This window comes from Rana temporaria, chromosome 10 (genome assembly GCF_905171775.1).
Source record: "Rana temporaria chromosome 10, aRanTem1.1, whole genome shotgun sequence".
Taxonomy (NCBI): Eukaryota; Metazoa; Chordata; class Amphibia; order Anura; family Ranidae; genus Rana; species Rana temporaria.
Genome location: NC_053498.1, coordinates 23,461,110 through 23,487,215, shown reverse-complemented (window position 1 = coordinate 23,487,215; position 26,106 = coordinate 23,461,110). Strand labels below are relative to the sequence as shown.

Genomic DNA, 26,106 nt, shown 5'->3' with positions numbered 1-26,106 from the left:
TACGCCGGCATACTCTCTCTCTGGATCTGGCCCACCATATCTAGAATGTAGAAGAGTAAACGAATTTGAGCAGGTCAGGACTGGAAATGTATCCAATAATTTCTATCCATGACAAGGTTTGTAGGAGAAAAAACATCTGTAAAGTGATCCAAAGGAACAAGACACCAGGGAACCCCTCTTGCTAAGTTGTCATTAGATACCCACAAGACACCTGCTAGGGAGCATTATTGTTGGGTAACTGATTTTACTGCTAAAGCAGAAACTCTCTTTGAGCTTCTTAAAGTGGAGATCCTGCGAAAAAAAAGAATATTAAAAGCCAGCAGCTACAAATACTGCACCTGCGGACTTTTCATAAATGGACACTTACCTGTCCAACGTGCCTGCAATGTCGGCAGCAGAAGAAGAGCAATCGCTCATCTCTCTGCTGCCCCCGCCGCCATCCTCGGTGAGGGAATCAGGAAGTGAAGCCTTGCGGCTTCACTGCCCGGTTCCCTACTCCGCATGTGCGAGAAACACGGCTTATTTCCAGTGGTCCCCGCTGTCTCCTGGGACCAGTTGGTTTCCCAGAAGGCAGCGGGGGGGCGGGGCAGGAAGTGGAGTGACTCCCATGGGAGTCTCTCCCGGAAGTGGGTGCAAATTGAAAATACCTGTATTATACAGGTATCTGCACCCCCCTCCCCCCTGAAAGGTGCCAAATGTGACGCCGGAAGGGGGGGAGGGTTTTCTGAAAAGCAGAAGTTCAATTTTTGTGTGGAACTCCGCTTTAACCATGCAAATAGAGCTTTCTTTTGGTGGTATTGGATCACCTCTGCGGATTTATACAGCGATAAGAGCTATAAATAGTAACTGATTACTGTGTAAATGTCACTGGCAGGGATGGGGCTAACACTAGGGGGTGATCAAGGGGCTAACCGTGTTCCCTATGAGTGTTTCTAACTGTAGGGGGATGGACTTACTGGGACATGACAGAGATCACTGTTCCCGACCACTGGGAACAGTAGATCCCTGTCATGTCACCTGTCAGAACAAGGAAATGCCTTGTTTAGGCATTTCCCCGTTCTGCCTGTGTACAAGGCAATAGTGGGACATCGAGTCCTCCTGACCCGAGGACACGCTCCTGCACAAACTGCCATACAGCTACAGCCATTGTGCCACCGTCAAATGACGGCGACCGGTCTTAAAGTGGTTAATAAAAAATTATTTGAGAGGATGTGTTTTCTGGGGTATATTTGGGGTATAAAAAACCTATCAGCCACACTCCGCTCTTAGCTCCTCTTGCCGTATTTGTAATCCACAAAGACTTCCCCTATCCTTGTAAGCAAGCCAGTAGTGGTGAAACACGTCAAAGAAGGTTGGTTCCTAGGTGAAGTCACTTTGTTGATAACTAGTAATTACAGCAAGAGGAGCTAAGAGTGGAGTCTTGAGCGGAGCTGTGGATTTTGGTATACCTTAATTTGGGGAAAATGAGTTTATTTTATTTGTGCTGTTTATATCTGTTTCCCTTGTTTGATCATTATTTGAGTGATGTTGTTTTTAATGTTATTATTTTAAATGATTTTGTACTGCTTTGTCTTTATGTGGAAAAAAATAAATAAAATAATAAGACTAATGAATGACCATTTTTGATACAAGACCAAGAATTGACTGATTTCTTTCACTGTTTTTGGACTTGTTCACACATTTTGGTCTGAGGTCAATACCTTCATTTCCTCAACCCTTGGCCCCCCTGACATATCACATCCCAAATAATGTTTACTTGGTATCATTCGTTATTTGTCCCTTTCTAAATACGAGAAGCACCTTTTACGTATCCTATATTTTTATGCTAGAAAGGCACTTCTGTTAACATGGAAAGGAGCTTCCTATCCTACAACTACCCTTTGGTTACAGTTGAAACACAGTTAAATATTTGTTTTCTAAATAGGTTCCTTTAAGCTAGTGCATTGTTAGTTTACTTACCTTTTCCTTCGATTTCCCTTTTAAATGTTTTTTTTTCTTTGTCTGAATTTCTCACTTCCTCCTCAGTAAGCTGTTCTGGCTGACTAACCACCAGCCAGATTATGGTGTCAAGCTTACTGAGAAGAAACAGGAAGTGAGAAATTCAGACAAAGAAAAACAACATTTAGAAGGGAAATCAAAGGAAAAGTTTAGTGAACCAACAATTCTTAAAGGAACTAGACATGTGCATACTGAAATATTTTGTTTCGTAATTTAATTTTCGTCCGAAAAATAAATTTATTTAGCTACTCCCGAAATTCTTTTTTATTTATTTTGTTTTTCGTTAAAAAAATGCATTCGTCTGAAAATCCAAATTAAGGTCGAATCTGTCATTGAATGCTTATGGTGTCTGTCGAATGTTCTAAGAAGAAGAAGAAGAAGAAGAAGAAGAAAAAAAAAATTGACAGAATCCTAAAAAAAAAAGAAGAAAAAAAGAAAAATGTTGACTCTTCATGTCTCTCTATGTCGAATCTTCATGTCTCTCTATGCCGTATTTTTTCTCTTTATATAGAATAATATTGGACTAATAGAGTTAAGGTTAGGCACAATTAAGGTCGAATCTGTCATTGAAGGCTTATGGTGTCTGTCGAATGTTCTAAGAAGAAGAAGAAGAAGAAAAAAAAAAAAGATTCGACAGAATCTTTAAAAAAAAAAAAAATTGACTCTTCATGTCTCTCTATGTCGAATCTTCATGTCCCTCTATGTCGAATCTTTTCTCTCTATGTCGAATCTTCATGTCTCTCTATGTCGAATCTTTTCTCTCTATGTCGAATCTTCATGTCTCTCTATGTCGAATCTTTTCTCTCTATGTCGACTCTTCTTCATGTCTTTATAATGTCGAATCTTTTCTCTCTATGTCAAATCTTTTCTCTTTATGTAGAATAATATTGGACTAATAGAGTTATTTAACGAAAATACCTGAAATTCGGACGAAAATTCATTCGGACGAAAACGAATGCACATGTCTAAAAGGAACCTATTTAGAAAATAAAAAAACTAACCTTTACTGATTGTCTATAAACTCTTAATTTCAAAGAACTTTCGGATTATCATAGCTGTTGTGGTTTGCTTTTTCGGCTTCTGGTTTCCATACAAGGTGTGGCCGTTTGTAGCAAAAAATTAAACCATGTATCAAGTGATTACTGATTTTATAAAAAGTTCTTTGTGCCTTGGCCTGGTCTCCATCAGCAGCTGTCTTAATCCCGTTCTTTATGTCTTATTGGGTAAAGGCAGAGGTCTTAACTGGAATAAAAATCTAATGGAATGTAGTATGAATGAGTTAAAATAAACCCAAGTAATGGGTAACCCTAACACAGTTATATATTTTAGTTGAATTTATCTGTCACCATTCAAGAGAGCTACCACAGAATTCCCCACAGGGAGAACTCCATGCTACATACTCATATGGACACACACCAAATCTAGTATATAGAAGAATTAAACAATTTGCATAGGTCAGAAATTGATATGAATCCAACAATTTCTATCTATGACAAGGTTTGTAGTTTGAATGAGGTTTAAATAAACTGTCTTATCAGTCAATCCAATTGACTTATAGGAATTGTAACATGGCCCAAAGAAACAAGGTACCAGGAAGCCTTTTCTTCAAAGTTCTCTCGGGATATCCTCAAGAGGCCCACTGTGTAGCATCACTATTAGGCCTCGTACACACGACCGAGTTTCTCGGCAAAAACCAGCAAGAATCTGGTCGTGTGTACACTTTTCAACGAGGAAACTGTCAAGGATCTCGTCGAGCCAAAAAGAGAGCATGTCTTCTTTTTCCTCGACGGGAATGGAGAAATTTGGCTCGCCGAGTTCCTCGACAGCCTAACAAGGAACTCGACGAGCAAAACGATGTGTTTGGCCAGTCGAGTTTCTCAGTCGTGTGTACGAGGCTTCAGGAGGAAAGTGATTGATTTTACCACTGAGGCTGAAACTCATTTCCCACATTAAGCTGCTTAAGCAAATATTTCTTAAGAACATAGAAAATGATCTACTCTTTTTTTATGTGCTTTTTAGGGGTGTTATGAGTTAAAGGGGTTGTAAAGGTTTGTTTTTTTATTTTCTTGATAAGTTCCTTTAAGCTAGTGCATTGTTGGTTCACCTACCTTTTCCTTCGATTTCTCCTCTAAATGTTTTTATTTTTTTATATATGTTTTCTTTTTTTCTATGAATTTCTCACTTCGTGTTCCTCCCCAGTAAGCTGTTGTGTCTGACTAACCCCCGCTCGGATGATGGGGGCAAGCTTACTGAGGAGAAACAGGAAGTGAGAAATTCAGACAAAGAAAAAAAACATTTAGAAGGGAAATCGAAGGAAAGGGTAAGTGAACCAACAATGCACTAGCATAAAGGAACCTAGTTAGAAAATAAAAAACAAACCCTTACAACCCCTTTAATTTCGTCATTGTTTGACTACTGTTGTTTTTCATTTTTTGATTTTACTTTTTTTCAGATCAGGGCCAGGGCCTCTTCTTGACAACTCATTGGTTGATTGAAAGCAGCGCAGCCATTGGCTTGCGCTGCTGTCAATCACATCAAATGACGCAGCGTGCCGGGGGGTGGGGCCAAGTTATACAGTGAGTGGCTATAGCCGCCGGCTGTATCACGGGGGTATGCCCACAAGAACTAACCACCTTGAGAGAGAGCTTGCATGAAGGTGGATAGTTCTTGCGGGGAGGAGCCGAGACAGCGCCGAGGGAGCCCAGAAGACCAGGTTCGGGCCACTCTGTGCAAAACGAGTTGCACAGTGGAGGTTAATATAACATGTTTTTTTTTTTTTTTTATTGCCTTTAGTGTTCCTTTAAGTTGTAGCTGAAATGGGGGGGGGGGGCAGGAAATCTTCCAATGGGGACATCTGTTCCAGTGATAACTTTCTCATTTTGTAAATGTTCTATTTTCACTTCCTGTTATGTCTCCTTGACAAGCAGTGAAGAAAAATTGCCACAGTAGAATACAAAAACGGTTCCTCGGTTCTCTAAATAAAAAAAAATAATAAAAAACTAATAATACATTTTATGGTTATGGGATGGAACATCCATCTAGTTCTTATGCTGCGTACACATGACCGTTTTTCGTGACGAGAAAAATGCATTTTTTTAAATTGGTCGTGAAAAACGGTCGCGTGTATGCTCCAGAGCATTTTTCTCGACAAGAAAAAGGGACACATTTTTTTTAGAATCTGCTCTATTTCTTCTCGTGGTTTTTCAAATTTTTCTTTTTCACGTCGTGAAAAACGGTCGTGTGTACGCGGCATTATTATTTTCTGTGCCCCCACTGGGAAATATCACCCCCTCTATTTGTAATAGTGACTAGTATCCTTGTACGTTGTATTATAATGTAATGAGAAATCCAATTTTTTTTAAGTTGTCACTGAAACAGGAGGTGAAAGGAAATCTTCAAAGGGGGGCGTTTTTTCCATCTAGAGACATCTTTCAAGATGTGATTTTTTCTCATTTTGCAAATGTTCCCTTTCACTTCTTGTTGTGTTTCTTGGACGAAAAGTGAACAAAAATTGCCACAATAGGATACATTAAAAAAAATCTGATGAGTTTTAACAGTTCGGATCATTGGACATCTGGTCCAATGATAACTTTCAAGATGGGATTTCTTCTCATTTTTCACTGCTCGTTATGTCTCTTGAACGAGAAGAGAAGAAAAATGGCCACAATAGAATAAAGAAACAAATGTGATGAATTTCAACTATTCCTCAGTTCCCCAAATCTAAAATAACATCATACATACAGTAATATGGTTAGGGGATGGAAAATCTGTCTAACTTTTATTATTTCCGGTGCCCCAACTGGGGAATGTCACCCCTCTATCTGTCCTGGTGACTAGTATCCTTTTTCCGTTGTATCATAATTTAATAAAAAAATTGAAATTTTAAGTTACTGAAACAGGAGGGGAAATCTTTTCTATGTGGGGATATTCAAGATGAGATATCTTCTAATTTTTTACTTCTTGTTATGTCTCTTGGACAAGAAGAGAAGAAAAATGGCCACAATAGAATAAAGAAACACATTTGATGGGTTTCCCCAAATCTAAAAAATGTTTATACATAGGATAGTTATGGGATGGAACATCAGTCTAGCTTTTATTATTTCCTGTGCCCCCCCCTGTGGAATGTCACCCACTCTGAGGCCCCATACACACCATAGAATCTATCCGCAGATAAATCCCATCAAATGGGTTTCTGCGGATAGATCCTATGGTGTGTACACTCCGTCGGATATCTATCCGCAGATAAATCTCCCCTGGGATGGATTTCCAGCAGATGGATATTTGCTGACATGCTCAACAAATCCATCTGCTGGAGTCCATCCCAACGGATGGATCCGCTCGTCTGTACAGACTTACCGGATCCATCCGTCTAAAGGGATTCCCCGCACGCGTCGTAATGATTTGACGCATGCGTGGAATTCCTTATATGACAGCGTCGCGCCCGTCGCCGCATCATAATAGCGGCGACGGCGCGACACGTCATCGGCAGAGGATTTCAGCGCGGATTTCAATGCGATGGTGTGTACACGCCATCGCATAGAAATCCTCTGAAATCCTCGAGAGGATTTATCCGCGGATACGGTCCGCTGGACCGTATCTGCGGATAAATCCTCTCGTGTGTATGGGGCCTAATTGTCCAGCTGTGGCACGCATGCCATAGGTTCGCCATCACTGGCATAGGGGGACCAACTTTATATTAATGACCATGATTTTGGAATGGGTTGTCAATCAAACTAATACTGGGGTTATAGTGAGATATCTGAAACCTTTATGCCATATAAAGTAATTACCTAATTATTAATGCAGTTTTTTTTGTAAGCCAAAATGCAAGTTACAGAATTTCACCCTGGATCGCGCTGACATTGTGAAGATACTTGGTTTGCCATCATTTCAGCTTGCGTTCACCATTTCAAAAGTTCTGATTATTGTTTGCTTCTGTATGACTTTTATAGTCGGAATTCTGGGGAATGGTTTGGTGATCTGGATCGCCGGATTCAAGATGAAGACTGTCAGCGCAGTGTGGTTTGTCAACCTGGCCATTGTTGACTTCCTGTTTTGTATTTCCCTCCCTTTCCGGGTAACAGTGTGGTTTCTCTCATACGATGATAGAACTTCTTTACAAGCATTTAATTTTGTATTGTTGCACATAAACTCCTTCATGAGTGTTCTGTTCCTAACAGCCATTAGCATTGACCGTTGTGTGGCCATCATTTGGCCCTTCTGGTCCAAAGTATATCGTACCAGGAGAGTAGCCAACATTTGTTCAGTGTTTATATGGACTGTATCTTTATCTATTGTAATACCATGAATATTTATTTACGATACAGACATCCATATTTTCTATTTCCTTGTTCCTATGTATGACGATCTTTCACATTATTGTCAGATCGAATATTCATCAGCTGAAAAATATTTAATGTTCTCTCGATGCTTCATCATGTTTGGGCTCTCGTTTTCTATAATCCGTGGGGTAGATTCAGGTAGCTGCGCTTTATGTTACGGCGGCGCAGCGTATTGTATTTCCGCTACGCCGACGCAACTTACAGGAGCAAGTGCAGTATTCACAAAGCATTTGCTTCGTAAGTTGCGGCGGCGTAGCGTAAATGGGGCCGGCGTAAGCCCGCGTAATTCAAATGTGGAAGGGGGGGCGTGTTTTATGCTAATATGTGATGACCTGACATGATTGACGTGATTTACGAACGGTGCATGCGCCGTCCGTGTACATATTCCAGTGTGCATTGCTTCAAATGAAGCAAGGACGTCATTGGTTTTGACGTGAACGTAAATTACGTCCAGCCCTATTCGCGAACGACTTACGCAAACGACGCAAAAAATTCAAATTTCAAAGCGGGAACGACGTCCATACTTAACATTGGCTGCGCCACCTAATAGCAGGAGCAACGTTACGCCGAAAAAGCCTTACGCAAACTACGTAAAAAACTACCGCCGGGCGCACGTACGTTTGTGAATCGGCGTAACTAGGTAATTTGCATACTCTACGCCGAAAACGATGGGAGCGCCCAAAAGTGTCCGATGTGTCCGCCATAATGTCGCAGTCATGAAAAAAGTCGCAGATCGCCGCCATTAGTAGTAAAAAAAAAAAAAAAATGCCATATAACTATCCCTTATATTGTAAACGCTATAAATTGTGCGCAAACCAATCAATAAACGTTTGTTGCGATTTTTTTTACCAAAAATAAGTAGAAGAATACGTATCGGCCTAAACTGAGGGAAAAAATGTTTTGATATATTTTTTTGGATATTTATTATAGCAAAACATAAAAAATGGGGAAAGGGAATAGCCACTCCAGGTGGGAACCCAAACGAACATCCACCGTTGCAGACGACGTGCTGACACGTTTCGCACTAACACTAGTGCTTAGTCATAGGACTAAGCACTAGTGTTAGTGCGAAAGGCGTCAGTAGTTGGGTTTTATTTTATTTTACGTTGCTGTGACATGTAGTGCTGTCCTTTTTTCAATAAAGGCTATAATTTGTTCAGTGTGCGGCTGTCCAGAGACAATCTTTGTTCCTGCTTTTTTAAAACATAAAAAATATTGCATTTTTTTCAAAATTGTCGCTCTATTTTTGTTTATAGAGCAAAAAATAAAAACCGCAGAAGTGATCAAATACCACCAAAGGAAAGCTCTATTTGTGGAAAAAAAAGGACGCCGATTTTGTTTGGGAGCCACGTCGCACGACCGCGTAATTGTCAATTAAAGCGACGCAGTGTCGAATCGCAAAAAGTGGCCTGGTCACTGACCAGCAAAATGGTCCGGGGCTGAAGTGGTTAAAGTTTTCTGCACAACATTTAGACACGCCTGTGAAATACGGGGAGAAAATAGTCTGGTCAGATGAGACCAAAATTGAACTCTTTGGATGCCATAATACACACCATGTTTGAAGGCCAAATGTATATGCACATCATCCCAAAAACACCCCCATACCAACAGTTGGGAACATCATGGTGTGGGATCGCAAAAAGGGGCAAGGTCCTTAACCTGCATAATGGTCCGGGGCTTAAGTGGTTAAATCTTTAACGGTCCATTTCCTTTTCTCATGTCTTTGGCCAGATAGAAATCTACAGCAAGTGTTCAAGGACAACGGAAACTGTCTGACAGATTATCTTTACTGTATTTTAAGCAGTTATTGAAATCAAATACAAAATCTCTATTCTGCCCAATCACAAACAGGCATAAGAAATGAAAAAAAAAAAAAAAAAGACAGACGCTTGTCCTAAACATGATTTTATTGAACTCTGAAACAAGCGCAAGGAAGGTCGAGAAGGTTTTTCAGGGGAAAAAGACAGGTAAGAATTGCTGAGAAATGTTTGCCTATGTAGATTACAGTTAATCAGTGTCTAGGAATACAAAATATAACTTTCATTTCTTAATTTCTAGATTGCCAGTTGTTCGAACACATAAGGGGGTAGATTCAGAAAGAAGTTACGCTGGCGTATATATTGATACGCCGCGTAACTTCTAGGTTGCTCCGGCGTATCTTTTTTCTGTATTCAGAAAACAAGATACGCCGGAATTTGGCTAAGATCCGACTGGCGTAAGTCTCTTACGCCGTCGTATCTTAGTTGCATATGTACGCTGGCCGCTAGGTGGCGCTTCCGTCGTTTTACGCGAGGAATATGTAAATTAGGTAGAAACGCCGATTCAGAAACGTACGTCCGCCCGGCGCATTTTTTTTACGTTGTTTACTTTAGGCTTTTTCCGGCGTAAAGTTACCCCTGCTATATGAGGCGTATCTTATGTTAAGTATAGACATCGTTCCCACGTCAAATTTTGAAAATTTTAAGTCGTTTGCGTAAGTCGTCCGTGAATGGGGCTGAGCGTAATTTACGTTCACGTCAAAAGCAATGGCTTCTTGCGGGTTAATTTAGAGCATGCGTACTGGGTTACTTTCATGTGCCGTTAGTCAAAAACGTCATTTACGTGGGGTCATGTTTTATTAACATAAAACACACCCACCTCTTCACAATTTGAATTAGGCGCGCTTACGCCGGCAGATTCATGCTACGCCGCCGTAACTTAGGGCGCAGGTTCTTGGTGAATGCAGAACCTGCCTCACTAAGTTACGGCGGCGTAGCGTATTTGAGATACGCTACGCCCGCAGAAAAATAAGCCAATCTACCTGAATCTACCCCACTTTGTTTAAAATATAAGCTCTGCTATATGTAACCCCAACTACTATAAATGATGTCCTTAAACAACAATGGCAAGAACCCTTTGGGTTGGGGTTATATATATAACAGAGCTCATATTTTAAACAATATGTTTGTTGAACTTTAACATTTTGTAAATATAAAAAAGTTGGATATTTACCTTGGTGTATCAGTTTGATCCTTTGCTGCTCAAAATCCCATGGGAGCAATCTATTGTATTTGTAGTATATGGTATGCACAATTTAATGTCATAGTATCACTGGCAAATTATTACATATAAAGGGCTGCTGGAAAAAAAAACAATATCACATTAACCTCCACAATAATGTTAAGTGGAGGTTAATGATGATTTAAAAAGCAAAAACCTGTGTGGAAATTGAGACTCACATAGACGTTGGTACAATGGTCCACCTTAGAAAGTATGGCCCAGATCCACAAAGAACTTACGCCGGCGTATCTATTGATACGCCGCGTAAGTTCTAAGATGCCCCGTCGTATCTTTGTTTTGTATCCACAAAAAAAGATACGACTGAATGGGGGCTAGATCCGACTGACATACGTCTTAGTACGCCGTCGGATCTAAGGTGCATATTTACGCTGGCCGCTAGGTGGCGCTTTCGTTGATTTCTGCGTAGAGTATGCAAATTAGCTAGATACGCCAATCCACAATTGTACGTCCGCCCGGCGCATTTTTTTTATGTAGTTTCCGTAAGGCTTTTTTTCGGCGTAACGTTACCCCTGGGTCTATGAGGCGTACGCAATGTTAAGTATGGACGTCGGGCCAGCGGCAAATTTTCCGTCGTTTGCGTAAAACGTTCGCGAATAGGGCTTTTTGCGTAAATTACGTTCACGTCAAAAGCATTGACTATTTGCAACGTGATTTCGAGCATGCGCACTGATATACCCTCACAGACAGCGCATGCGCCGTTCAAAAAAACGTCATTTATGTGGGGTCAAGTAGAATTAACATAAAACACGCCCACATCTTATCCATTTAAATTGCGTGCCCTTACGCCGACACATTTACGCTACGCCACCGTAACTTTAGACGCAAGTGTTTTGAGAATACAGCACTTGCCTCTCAAAGTAGCGGCCGTGTAGCGTTACTACGATACGCTACGCCTGCTTAAAATTACGCCGATCTACGTGGATCTGGCCCCAAGTATGAAAGAAAGGAAGAGTCATTAACCTACGAAAGCTATTTATGTGAGCTTACTGTAATTGTGGTCTATCCACTAAACTAGAACTAAACATATGTAGTAAACTATTCATTAAACTAAACTAGAACATATGTAGTAGTTACAAAATGTTTTTTTATTTTATTTATTTTTTATATCAGAAATAATATTTTTACTTTACAATAGGCTTTATAGCATGGTTAGGTTTAGTTAGTGTTTACAATACTGCTTGCTATAAATGCAAGTTGAGGCCTATTTGCAAAAATTCATGCATTTATTTTCTCTCTTTAAAAATTAAATTGCCTACGTATATATAAATATATATATATATATATATATATATATATATATATATATATATATATATATATATATATATATAAAACTCAACGTGTGTGTGTGTATGTATGTTCCAGCATCACGTTTAAACGGCTAAAGATATTAACATGAAACTTGGCACACATGTTACTTATATGTCAGCAACAAACATAGGATAGGTGGTTTAACCCTTACCCACCCCCATTTGCCATGGTCGGGGTTTTTCTTTAAAGTCCCATTCAACTCTATGGGAAATACATGTTACTTCATAACTTCCAAACGGCTGTACATATTTCCATAACACTTGGTCACATGTTACTTATATGTCCACTTAAACTATAGGATAGTTAATTTATCCCTTAACTACCCCCATTTGTGAGGGTCAGGGTTTTTGTTTAAAGTCCCATGCAAATCAATGGGAAATGTATGTTCCCACATAACTTCTGTACGCCTGGAGATATTTCAATAATACCTGGTACACATATTACTTATATGCCAAATAAAAATATATGACAGTTAAATTAACCCTTGCCTACACCCTTATATAAAAGATGGGTATATTTATATTACTATGATTTTCCTCCCCAAAAGGTTAAGATAGGAAGACCGGGCAACGCCGGGTATTCAGCTAGTATATATATATATATATATATATATATATATATATATATATATATATATATACAGTATGTAAATATATATATATATATATATATATATATATATATATATATATGTATATATATATATATATTCATAATTTATATACATCTTTTCAACGGTTTATATGTCACATACTTTAACCATTATCATTCAACAGCGCAGCTTATTTTTATTTCTGTTTATCTATTGTGTGTGTCACATGTAGTTGCAGCAGCTTATTACCGTATATACTCGAGTATAAGCCAACCCGAATATAAGCCGGGGCACCTAATTTTACCACAAAAAAAAGGGAAAACTTATTGACTCAAGTACAAGCCTAGGGTGTCCATCTACATGCCTCACTGTGTCTCACTTTGCCTCACTGTGTCCATGTGCATGCCTCACTGTGCCCATGCCTCACTGTGTCCATGTGCATGCCTCACTGTGTCCATGTGCATGCCTCACTGTGCCCATGCCTCACTGTGCCCATGCCTCACTGTGCCCATGCCTCACTGTGTCCATGCCTCACTGTGCCCATGCCTCACTGTGTCCATGCCTCACTGTGCCCATGCCTCACTGTGCCCATGCCTCACTGTGCCCATGCCTCACTGTGCCCATGCCTCACTGTGTCCATGCCTCACTGTGCCCATGCCTCACTGTGTCCATGCCTCACTGTGCCCATGCCTCACTGTGTCCATGCCTCACTGTGTCCATGACTAGACTTACGTTTAACATGGGAGTATATAGAAGGGGTGCCCGGCTTTGAAAAATCGGTGCTCCCCGGCCGTAGGTCCCCCAGACAAAAAACATTGCACACTTATAGAAGAGAATTGGGGCTACATGTGTGCCAAGTTTCGGGTCCAGGGGCCAGTACCGGGTCACCAAAGTTACTGGAGAAATGACCGTTTAACATGGGAGTCTATGGAAGGGGTGCCCGATTTTGAAAAATCGGTGCTTCCCAGCCGTAGGTCCCCCGGACAAACTTTGCACACTTGTAGAGGAAGAGTGGGGCCACATGTGTGCAGGTACCGGGTCCCTAAAGTCCGGGAGATTAGGTGCAAAAAGGAGACTCGATCATAAGCTGAAGGAGGCACTTTCAGCACAAAAAAATTTGCTGAAAAACTCAACTTATACTTGAGCCTATACGGTATTCACCATTTATCACTTTTGAATATATCACGTATCACAGAGTGGTTTATAGATAGGACAGTAATACATTTTTTACATATATATATATATATATATATATATATATATATATATATATATATATATAAACACAATATAGTGCATCCGGAAAGTATTCACAGCGCTTCACTTTTTCCAAATTTTGTTATGTTACAGCCTTATTCCAAAATGGATTCAATTCATCATTTTCCTCAAAATCCTACAAACAATTTCCCATAATGACAACATAAAAGAAGTTTGTTCGAAATCTTTGCAAATTTATTAAAAGTAAAAACCAAAAAAAATCCTATGTACATAAGTATTCACAGCCTTTGTCATGACACTCAAAATGGAGCTCAGGTTGCATCCTGTTTCCACTAATCATCCTTGAGATGTTTCTACAACTTGATTGGATTCCACCTGTGGTAAATTCAGTTGATTGGACCACAGTTAACAGTGCATGTCAGAGCACAAACCAAGCCATGAAGTCCAAGGAATTGTCTGTAGACCTCCGAGACAGGATTGTATGGAGGCACAGATCTGGGGAAGGGTAGAGAAAGGTATCTGCAGCATTACAGGTCCAAATGAGCACAGTGGCCTCCATAATCCATAAATGGAAGAAGTTTGGAACCACCAGGACTCTTCCTAGAGTGGGCTGCCCAGCCAAACTGAATAGTCAGTGAAGTGACCAAGAACTCAATGGTCACTCTGAGGCCTCGTACACACGACCGAACATGTCCGCTGAAACTGGTCCGCGGACCAGTTTCCGCGGACATGTTCGGTCGTGTGTAGGGCCGACCGGACAATTTTCCGGCCTAGCGGACAGGTTTCCAGCGGACAAAAGTTTCTTAGCATGCTAAGAAACGTGTCCGCTGGAAGCCTGTCCGTCGGACATGTCCGATGGTCAGAACGACTCATCGGACATGTCCGCTGGCCCGAGAACCCGCGCATGGCGTCGAAGTGATTCGACGCATGCGTGAAAGCATTGAACTTCCGGGTTTGCGGACGTGGCGGCGTCAACGTCACCGCCACGTCACCGCGCGGTCTGTCCGCGGGGATTTTGGTTTGATGGTGTGTACAACCATCAGACCAAAATCTCCGAGCGGACATGTCTGATGAAAACGGTCCGCGGTCCGCTTTTCTGTCTGTTACAACGTGATGAATGTGCTTACTCCATTATGAATGGTAGTTTTACCAGAATGAACGCTCCTGTCTCATAACTTGCTTTTGAGCATGCACGGGTTTAAAACGTCGTTTTTGCCCACACACGATCATTTTTTACAACCCGAAAAACTACATTTTTTAAAACGACGTGACAAAATGCAGCATGTTCGAATTTTTTTTTTTGTCGTTTTTCAGAAGCCGAAAAACGATGTGAAGCCCACACACGATCATTTTAAATGACGTTTTTAAAAACGGCGTTTTTTTTCATGCCGAAAAATGATCGCGTGTACGCGGCATGAGACACTGTTCAATAATATCCTGGCCTGATATTATTATTTTAATTTTTTTTTTTTACTATTAGTAGTAGTAGCAGTAGTATTTTATTATTATGCTTTTTTTTATAATTATTATTATTAATATTATTATTATTATTATTTATTTTATTGTATTAGTAGCAGTAGTAGTAGCATTAGTATTTTATTATTATTATTTATTTTATTACTATCATTATTAGTGGTAGTATATTATTATTAATTGTTATTAATGCCAAATTAATCACTATTGTAACTTTAACTTTTTTATATTTTTTTCTTTACTGTGCTACAGATCTTCAAATAAAATGGAAGAAACCACAACTCCATTATTTTCTTTTTATGTACCGGATTTATACTATACAGCATATTACTATCCTGAGGACGAGGGTATAAACCCAATCATCTACCAGGCAGTAAAAATTTTGAATATCATTATTTACAGCGTGACCTTTCTCCTAGGGGTTTTTGGAAATGGCTTGGTTATCTGGATTACAGGATTCAAAATGCACAAATCGGTCAGCACCATCTGGTTCCTCAACTTGGCCATCGCCGACTTTGTTTTTGACGTCTTCTTCCCGCTTCAGATCAGCGAATGGGTCATGAATGGTCATTGGCCTTTCGGTCAGGTTATGTGCAAGGTGATTTTTACGGCTATCTTCCTCAACATGTCTGTTAGCACCACCTTCCTTATGGTCATCAGCATTGACCGCTGTACGTCTGTTCTGTGCCCGGTGTGGTCAAAAAACTACAAAACTCTGAAGATGGCTGCTTCAATCTCCGTTCTTATCTGGACAGCCTGTTTTATACTCAGCACTCCGTACCTCGCTTTTTTTGACATTCTTCATGACTCTGATAGTAATAGATCATACTGCTTTCCCATATATTCAGAGGATGACCATGTGGACCAAGTACGATACAAAGCCATGCTCATTACCAGATTTGTCATCATGTTCCTCATCCCGTTTTCTATTACATTGATATGTTACAGCCTCCTTGCAATTCGGCTGAGAAGAAGAAGAAGTCTTTCCATATCTGGTCGACCCTTTAAAGTTATTTTTACCATCGTAGCTACTTTCTTCTGTTTTTGGTTCCCCTTCCATCTGTATCCGTTTCTAGAATACATGAATGTGGAAATTAGCGACACTGTGGATTTTGCTATGTCCAACACTGTCTACGCCATTGGTTTCTTTAATAGTTGTATCAACCCCATGGTCTATGCCTTCATTGGGAGGGATTTTAAGAAGAGTTTACAGAAGTCTGTCCCATTCCTCCTGGAGAGCACATTCAAAGAGAAGTTTGAAGTGGAGGATCCCTGCAGTAGATTTATGGTGGAAACCGAGATGGACACTTATAACTGAGGAGGAACTCCTGACAAAATACGAAATTCAGCCATTAATCTCTAAAGTGAAAAGCTTATGTCTGTCTCTGGGTGAACTGTTTGGATGAAACTTAATGGGTTGTCATTTTTGAGGCTGGTGTAAGAAAACTAGGCGGTCATTTCTGCCTAGTTTCCCCCCCCCCCCCTCGCTCCTCATTCCAAAGCCCCCTCCATCGAGTAAAATAAATATGGCGATTGTGGAAGGAACTTTGTGCCTCGTGACAAGAGAACTGTTTATGCCAAATATGGACTTGCAAGAAGAAACCACCCCTCCTCCTTCTTCTGCTTTTTCTTCTTCTTCTTGTATTCACTCAGGAACCAAATATGGCTCTGCCCCTGAAAACTTGGGTTTGAGATCCCTGTATGACACAAGGCATTTGTGCTAATTAAAGGCTTTTGAAACGTGAGCAGTATGCCAAGAACAGACGTCACAGGGGCGTGTAATAAGGGACTGAACTATATGAACTGACCAATCTGTATGCTTATGTTTGTGACGTCATGTTGTTAATAAAAGGAGCCGCACAGGCTCCACCCAGTCTCTCTGGCTGAATGTTGGAAAGGTGAAGATGTAGACTTTTTCTCTCCGGTCTGCATGTTTCACTATTATGATTTGGGTCAACGGCAGAATGGGTTTATTCTCTGGAATTGGGCCAGAGTACCACTACATCAACACTATATATATTTGTACAGTATATTCATCTTTCCTTCTATCTATCCATCTATCTATCTATCTATCTATCTATCTATCTATCCACCCATTGTCTATCTGCCTATCCATCTATCCATACATTTATCTATCAATCATTGTATCTATGTATGTATGTATGTATCTATCTATCTATCTATCTATCTATCTATCTATAGTTTCCTTATCTATCTATTCAAGTTTTAATACAAATCGTAAGACTGTCAACATAAATATTACTATTACTCTATCTACCCATCCATCTATCCTTCCACTATCTACTCACCCATCTGTTTATCTACCCATCTATGGGCCAGATCCACAAAAACGGGTGTATATTTAGGCGGGCGTAGCGCATCTCATATGCGCTATGCCGCAGTAAATCAGAGTGGCTCCTAGGGTATCCACAAAGAACTTGCTCCCAAATGCGGGCCGGCGTAACGTAAATCTGCCGGCGTAAGCCCGCGTAATTCAAAGCAGGCCCGGTGGGCGTGTTGTATGGTAATCTGGTATGACCCTACTTAATTGACGCTTTTTACAAACGGCGCATGCGCCGTCCATGGACGTATCCCAGTGCGCATGCGCGAAATCACGTCGCAAATAGTCAATGCTTTCGACGTGAACGTAACTTGCGCAAAGCCCTATTCGCGAACGATTTACGCAAACGACGTAAACGACGGAAAATTTTACGCTGTCCCGATGTCCATACCTAACATTGCGTACATCTCATAGAGGCAGGGGTAACGTTACGCCGAAAAAAGCCTTACGTAAACGACGTAAAAAAATGCGCCGGGCGGACGTACGTTTGAGAATCGGCGTATCTAGCTAATTTGCATACTCTACGCGGAAATCAACGGAAGCACCACCTAGCGGCCAGCTTAAATATGCACCTAAGATCCGACGGCGTACTAAGACGTACGTCAGTCGGATCTAGCCCACATTCAGGCGTATCTTGTTTTGTGGATACAAAACAAAGATATGACGGCGCATCGTAGAACTCACGCGGCGTATCAATAGATACGCCGCCGTAAGTTCTTTGTGGATCTGGCCCTATGTGTCTATTAGTGTTGAGCAGAATACGCCATATTCGATTTCGCGATATATCTCGAATATATAGTCGAATATTCGAGATATATTCGCTAAATTCGAATATTCGTGATATTTTATCGAAATGAAATGATTGCGAATTTTCGCTATTGCGAATGCGAAAATAATTGCGAAATTTCGATAACTGCGGTAGGAGCACTCTGATTGGCTCAGAATATTCTTGATATTTTTTCGAAATTTCGCAAAATGCGAATGCGATATTTACTGCGCAATTTCGACAAATGCTGTAGGAGCATTCTGATTGGTTTAGAATATTCGTGATATTTTACAATACAAAATAATTGCGAATATTCGGCAAATGCGGAAGGAGCACTCTGATTGGCTCAGAATATTCTTGATATTTTACAATACAAAATAATTGCGAATATTCGGCAAATGCGGAAGGAGCACTCTGATTGGCTCAGAATATTCTTGATATTTTACAATAGAAAATAAAAAGTGTTTTGCATTGGTGGTGATTCTTTACTCTATCCATCTGTCACAGCCGTTTGTCAATCAAACACCTTGAAGATTGAACACGTTCATGCTGCATGCTTTGGACTTTTTTTCACTTCACATATCAAAGACATTTTTATGATTATTTTTCTATTATTGGGACTATATTTCTTTATATATTTGTTTCACTGTGTATTTCACAAGTTATTTGCGCTTGCTTATTTTATAATTTGCCCACATGTCTTGTCACTAGACATATTTTTTATTCTTGTAGAGCGACTCCATTTTCTGTCTTGTATTAAATTATGTTGTATAACATTTTTGAGTTGCTGCTGTATTCTCCCCTTTTTTAAGGTATGCGCAATTTTTTCCTTCTTACAAAAAAAAATAATATCAAACATACAAATATTCATAACAGAAACATACACAAAGCCCCCCCTTTTGCATCAGAGACAATCAGAGTTCTCCTACCACAGTTATCAAAAATTCGCAATCATTTTCGCATTCGCATTAGCGAAAATTCGCATTTTTTTTTTTATATTCGGCAACATAAAAGGATCGCCTCAGCTTAGCTACTCGGCCCAGGGTCTCTAATCATACCAGCAATGCTTTTAGACGTCGATAGGATGTGATCTGTTTTAAAAATAAAATTGAAAAAATGCGAATATTCGGAATCGCGAATATTCACCGCGAAATTCGAAATATATCGCGAATACTCGAATATGCCATATTCGAGCCGAATATTCGCAATACGAATATTCGTGAGCAACACTAGTGTCTATCTATCTATCTATCTATCTATCTATCTATCTATCTATCTATCTATCTATCTATCTATTTATCTTCAGTTTCCTTAACCATCTATTCAAGTTTCAAAACAAATCTGAAAACTGTATCAGTTTACTGTTAAAAGGTTGTAATGTTTGTAACTAAAAATTGTTGTACAAATTAAGCAATTTCGCAATGAGCCAGTCACAGAAATCTGCCACACTGTATAGTCAGTGGTGACACCATTGCCAGTTGGTGTTCCTTCACTGTCCAGTGGCTGGGAGTAAAAAGGAAAATGTATTTTTCTTTCTTTCTTTCTTGTTATAATTCTGGGACTTTATTTATGTTGGACGGTATTGATATAAGACAAGAAGTTTTGATTTGCTTTTTTCAAATAGTTTTTGTATTTTTTACAGCACTGCACTTGGATTAATACGTATATACAATGCTAATAAACAGTGCTTACTAGACTTCTGTAATAATTTGAATTAATTATAATTATAAAATTGGAGAACATGACCCACTAAAGGATTCTTTAGGCCTCTTTAGGAATCTCTAATTTGTGCTAATCATGCTGCAACAGTTAGAAATACTCCAACTGCAGTTTTCTATTAAAACACAAGATGGCAGCAGAGTACATGTAAAACTAAGGAGCATCTTTAAAGCGGTAATAAACCCAAAGCCAAAACTGTACCATATATCATCTGATGTGGTAAAAAATTGTGTCATCAACCCCCCTCCCCCCACAGGTATTAATCGCGCTAGTGTAGTGTCCCTCCTTAACCTGCCATAATGCATGGAGCCGGGGTGTGAGGGATCGTGGGATGGATGGAGCCAGGATGTGATTGGGGTGGATGGATGGATCAGGGATGGTATCGGAGGGGGTGGGTTGAGCTGGAATAGGATCGGGGGGTGGATGGACCCGGAATGGGATCGGAAGGAGTGGATGGAGTCGGGAAGGGGGCGGATGGAGCCGGGACGGGATCAGAAGGGTGGATGGAGCCGTGATGGGAATGGGGGGGGGGGGGTGGATGGAGCTGGGATGGGATGTATGGAGTCGGGAAGGGGTTGGAGGGGTGGATGGAGCCGTGATGGGAATGGGGGGGGGTGGATGGAGCTGGGATGGGATCGGAGGGGGTGGATGGAGTCGGGAAGGGGTTGGAGGGGTGTATTGAGCCGGGGTGGGATCGGAGGGGGTGGATGGAGCTGGAAAGGGGTTGGATGGAGCCGGGATGGGATTGAGGGGTATGGATGGAGCTGGGGTGGGATTTTTGATTGGGGAGGAGATTAGAGGATATGTGCTAGCTAGGGTGTGCTTTGGGAAGGAAGAGGAATTGTGCTGGGGGGGGGCAAAGTTCAAATCTGTCCCCCGCTCATTCTACTTCTAGCACTGGCTCTAACCCAAATCAAGGCCCCCCCCCCCGCTAACCCCCACCCCACCCCCTCCTTTAAAATCACTTCTAGCAGCATACTATAGATGTTGCCTGTTAATGCCACCCCCCCCCCCATCAGAATTCCTGTTGTTACAATCAGTGCCCTGGGCAGATACTGTCCCTTCAATACAGGAGCCCGACTCTGTGCTTCAGAGGGCACATATGGCCCACCTCTACACCTCGATAGGAGGTGCGGCATGTAGCGGAACTGATCCCTCCATGCAGCTGCTGAAAGCCTGCTTCTCCTCTTCTCCCTGCTGCAGACATTCAGTGGCTACAGGAAGGTAATGGATTGCATCAGTTGCTCTACATGCCCCATGCCTCCTCCCTATCCCTGTTCTGCTATTCGGGCCCCTTTGTGCTTCCCTGGCCTCCCTCACCACCAACCCATCAACACCCCCCCCCCCCAGCCCGTAGTGCTGCAGGGTTTCCCCTTTCCATCTTTCCATCTCCCACCGGATACTGTCAGAATGGAGAGCGGGGAAAGAGCAGGTAAATGTGCCATTTACTGGCCCCTTCCTTGTCTTAATTTATTCATTTATACCTGAGGCATAGTAAACTTTGTTTACTATGTTTCAGTTTATGAATGAATGGCAAGCTTTGTACAGAGCTATTCCTGTCCATTTATTCTGAGGCTGCAGAGATGGAAATTGAACTGTCTTCAATCTCTTTTCTCTGTCTCAAACACCACGGGGATCCTCAATATTTTTTCAAAATTAATAAAAAATATATATATATATATATTAATAACTAAAATTATGGTAAAAAGAAAATAACAAAAAGAAAAAAACTACTCACACCAGTGGCGGAACTGCAGGGGGTGGAAAGGTCGCACTTACAACCAGGCCCTGGCATTCTGCCACCACGGGAGGCCCCCAAGATGGAATGAAGGTGGTCCGCTGCAGGACCGTGATAAAGGGTCCCACAATGGGAGTAAGGGGCTGGGATCAGTGGGAAGGGCCCAAGCCCTTCATGGTTTCTTGGACCAGGGCCCTGAAGGTTCTAGTTACCCCTCTGGTTTGATATGAGCGTATGGCGACTTCACTTAAACAGAGGCTCAGTTCAATCTGGTAAGTGTACCCATTTGATATATAGTTGAGGATCACAGCCTGTTGTGTGATTTCTTGGATCTTCACCCAGTTGTGGCTACAAGAGCCATATATTTTTACATTACCTTTTTGCTTGTAATCGTGGACTGATATTGCTTTGGACTTTTTATTTATATTTTGTGAATTTTATATATCATCTGTCTAAGGAGTGCAGCACTTTTTTCACTTGCATATTTATCATTCGATATCTATTGGTGTGCTAGCAGCTAGAAGTTTCCTTGCAACGCTGAGCGTGATTTATTTTGTTATTTCTGTTTGTATTATAGATAGGTAGGAATCACGGAAAGAGACAAAAAATACCAAAATCAGTCCTTTTGGACCCTATAGTTATTAACGATCGCTGTCTATGTTCCCTGTCGTGCCTGTCCCCTTCCTTGCACTACAAAAGAGTCAGGATGCTCTCTACATTGCAGATAGAGAAAGGAGCAGTGTGTTAGAGAGTGTCCTGACTCTCCTGTAGTCCAAGAGAGGGGGCGAGCATGGCACTCCACACCAGGGAGAAAGCCTCGCATTACTGTGTGGAGTTACAGACAGAAGAACAGGAAGTGAGGATTTCTCAGAAGAAATAAGGACATTTAAAAGCAAAATGGAAGGATGAGGTAAGTGAAGGAGGACTGAACTAAGGTAAAGGAAGCTATTTAGGAAAAAAATTACCTTTACAACCCCTTTAAGTACAGGAATAAAACATGACCACCTCTGAGTTTAAAGGACTCCAGGACTTCAGAACTCTGAGGCCAGCCAACTCCATTCCTGTCTGTCTTCCATCACTTTGCCATCTTTCATTTCTGTATATTGCATGTTCTTAACCCCCTTAGCGGTATCCCCGAGCGTGACTCGGGGTTGTTTTTCCATGCTAAGATCCGTAACCCCGAGTCACGCTCGGGGTAGATGTGCAGAGTGTGCAGCGGCGCGGCTTACCTTTCGCAGCATCCACAGACAAGTTACACACCTTGTCCCTGGATCCTGCGATGCATCCCCGCTGTGTGAGCGAGCGGTGTCCTCGCTCGATTCACAGTGTCCCCGTGTGCCGCCGATCTCCGTTCCCTGCGACGTTACGACGCACGGGGGTGGAGAACGGCGCCAAATTCAAAAAAGTAAACAAACACATTACATACAGTATACTGTAATCTTATAGATTACAGTACTGTATGTAAAAAATACACACCCCCTTGTCCCTAGTGGTCTGCCCAGTGTCCTACATGTTCTTTTATATAATAAAAACGGTTCTTTCTGCCTGCAAACTGTAGATTGTCCATAGCAACCAAAAGTGTCCCTTTATGTCAAAAATGGTTTTAGAGCAGCTAGAAAACAGCGATAATAAATTATAATCACTTGCAGATTTGTGCGATAGCGATTTGTGGGGAAATTCGTCATAAAAAAATAAAAGTAATGACAGCGACAATTCTGCAACTGCGCACATTTCAGTGATTTTGATTTGATTACATTATTGAATAATTTTTATTATAATTATATTATTATTTGTTATAATTATTTATAATTATTTATTATATTATAATTTATTATTTTGTTTTTAAAAAAAAATCATACCCGGGATGCCTACTAGACTCTTGTTTGGTCAGATTTAAATGAGTTATTCCTAAGAATTGCAGGCCTACAGTATAAAACACCAAATTTCCTTGCAAAATAATTGTACCGCTTTTGGTACGTAATTCCAGACAGAATCATACCGCCAGGGAGGTTAATCAATACGTCCATATTCTCAACCTCAAAGACCTTTGTCTAACTTGCTCTTAAGAGATCCCCAGAATATTTCTGAAGAGGCTCGTAGTCCACTTCTTTTCAACCTTGGCAGGTCAAATGCTGGTAGGGAGGGTAGAAAGAGACTAGAAATAATAAAAATCAATTTTTACAATGACTTGAACATAAAGCAACACCTGAGCACTTTGTCAAAGCCAAGAGATACTTACTTTTATGGTTGATGTGCGTTAATGTAAATCTTCTGCCAACACACAACAATTAGCCTTAGACAAGCCATAGATGAATTGATTTTCTTTCCTTCTATCACGGCAAAGAAAATTGCTGGATTCACCCCCATCAACAGAGGCAGTATTTTATGGGACGACTGTCTCCTGCAGCTCTATTGTATGCTGCTAGCCGGGGGGGGGGGCGCATGGGGTTACTGTTATAACTTGTTATAAGTTGCTTAGAAGTCGGATTGAAGTAGTACAGGAACCTTTTCTGAAGTCGGAGCGACTGCAGTAGTGTACATTAAGATGGCTCCATTCACTTACATTGATTTTCTCATGCAGCGCGACTTGGGGAGACTTGGGGCGACTTGAAGTCAGATCCAAAGTCGTCCCTGTGTGAATGGGTTCTTACTGTTCACATGTATCAACTGGGCAAGTCCCAGTGTTTAGTATTTTATCCCTATCTTATTTCCATATACTTTACTGTATATATATATATATATATATATATATATATATATATATATATATATATATATATATATATATATATATATATATACACAGTATCTCACTAAAGTGAGTACACCCCTCACATTTTTGTAAGTATTTTATTCTATCTTTTCATGTGACAACACTGAAGAAATGACACTTTGCTACAATGTTGTGTAGTGAGTGTACAGCTTGTATAACATTTGCTGTCCCCTCAAAATAACTCAATGCACAGCTATTAATGTCTAAACCGCTGGCAACAAAAGTGAGTACACCCCTAAGTGAAAATGTCCAGATTGGGCCCAAAGTGTCAATATTTTGTGTGGCCACCATTATTTTCCAGCGCTGCCTTAACCCTCTTGGGCATGGAGTTCACCAGAGCTTCACAGGTTGCCACTGGAGTCCTCTTCCCCACCTCCATGGTGACATCACAGAGCTGGTGGATGTTGGAGACCTTGCGCTCCTCCACCTTCCGTTTGAGGATGTCCCACAGATGCTCAATAGGGTTTAGGTCTGGAGACATGCTTGGCCAGTCCATCACCTTTACCCTCAGCTTCTTTAGCAAGGCAGTGGTAGACTTGGAGGTGCGTTTGAGGTCGTTAGTTATCATGTTGGAATACTGTATATATATATATATATATATATATATATATATACTGTATATCAATATATATATATAGATATAGATACCGTATTTGCCGGCGTATAAGACGACCCCCTAATTTTCCAGCCAAAATGTTGTTTTTGGGATATACTCGTCGTATAAGACTACCCCCTTCCTACTAGTCATGCCTCGCCTCACGGTGCCACCATTACATGCCAGACTGTGCCACTACATGCCAGACTGTGCCCCATTACATGCCAGACTGTGCCCCATTACATGCCAGACTGTTCCCCATTACATGCCAGACTGTTCCCCATTACATGCCAGACTGTTCCCCATTACATGCAAGACTGTGCCGCATTACATGCCAGACTGTTTCCCATTACATGCCAGACTGTACCCCATTACATTCCAGACTGTGCCCCATTACATACCAGACTGTGCCTCATTACATGCCAGACTGTGCCCCATTACATGCCAGACTGTGCCCCATTACATGCCAGCTGTATTCCAGACAGCTGGCATGCCCTTACCTTATCCTATGACATGCAGAATCGCGGACGTACTGTACGTTTTTTCAAAAGCCACGCCTCCTTCTTCTGTTCCGTGATAGGCGGAACAGTCAGCTTCCCAGGAGGCACTGTGTTCAGTGTCCGCCTATCACGGAGGCCCTCTCGTCCGAGGTCGAGAGGGCCTCCGTGATAGGCGGACACTGAACACAGGAGGAGAGGGCCTCCGTGATAGGCGGACACTAAACACAGTGTCTCCTGGGAAGCTGAGTGTTCCGCCTATCACGCAACAGAAGACATAGGAGGCGCGGCTTTTAAAAAAAACGTACGGCCGCGATCCTACATGTCATAGGATAAGGTAAGGATGTTAGGTTACCGGCATATAAGACGACCCCCGACTTTTAAGAAGATTTTAAGGGGTTAGAAAGTCGTCTTATACGCCGGAAAATACGGTATATATATCTATATATATATATATATATATATATATATATATATAGGGCCTTGCCTTCAATGCCTCAAGCGTCCCTCATGGAATCAAGGTGGGGGCTGCACTGAAGCTGGAGTGGCCTGGTCCTAGCAACCAATCACACTGTGCTGCTATGCTGCCAGCTTCCTAACAACCAGGGTGCAGGCCATCTGCCAGTGTCCTAGCAACCAACTGAAGTATGAGGGCATAAAAATGGGCATCTGCTCCCAGCACG

General features: G+C 41.2%; 1 protein-coding gene across 1 annotated transcript; it reads left to right on the top strand.

Moving 5' to 3' along the window:
- The first annotated feature begins 15,248 nt into the window (after positions 1 to 15,248).
- Positions 15,249 to 17,056, top strand: LOC120916018 (chemokine-like receptor 1). The gene has a single exon (XM_040326868.1). It carries the CDS (start codon positions 15,260 to 15,262, stop codon positions 16,310 to 16,312), a length of 1,053 nt encoding a protein of 350 aa, XP_040182802.1. The 5' UTR covers positions 15,249 to 15,259; the 3' UTR covers positions 16,313 to 17,056.
- Positions 17,057 to 26,106: the final 9,050 nt, after the last annotated feature.

What these genes read in the sequence shown, in the direction of transcription:
- LOC120916018 (XM_040326868.1), top strand. Translation starts at nt 15,260, where the DNA reads ATGGAAGAAACCACAACTCCATTATTTTCTTTTTATGTACCGGATTTA.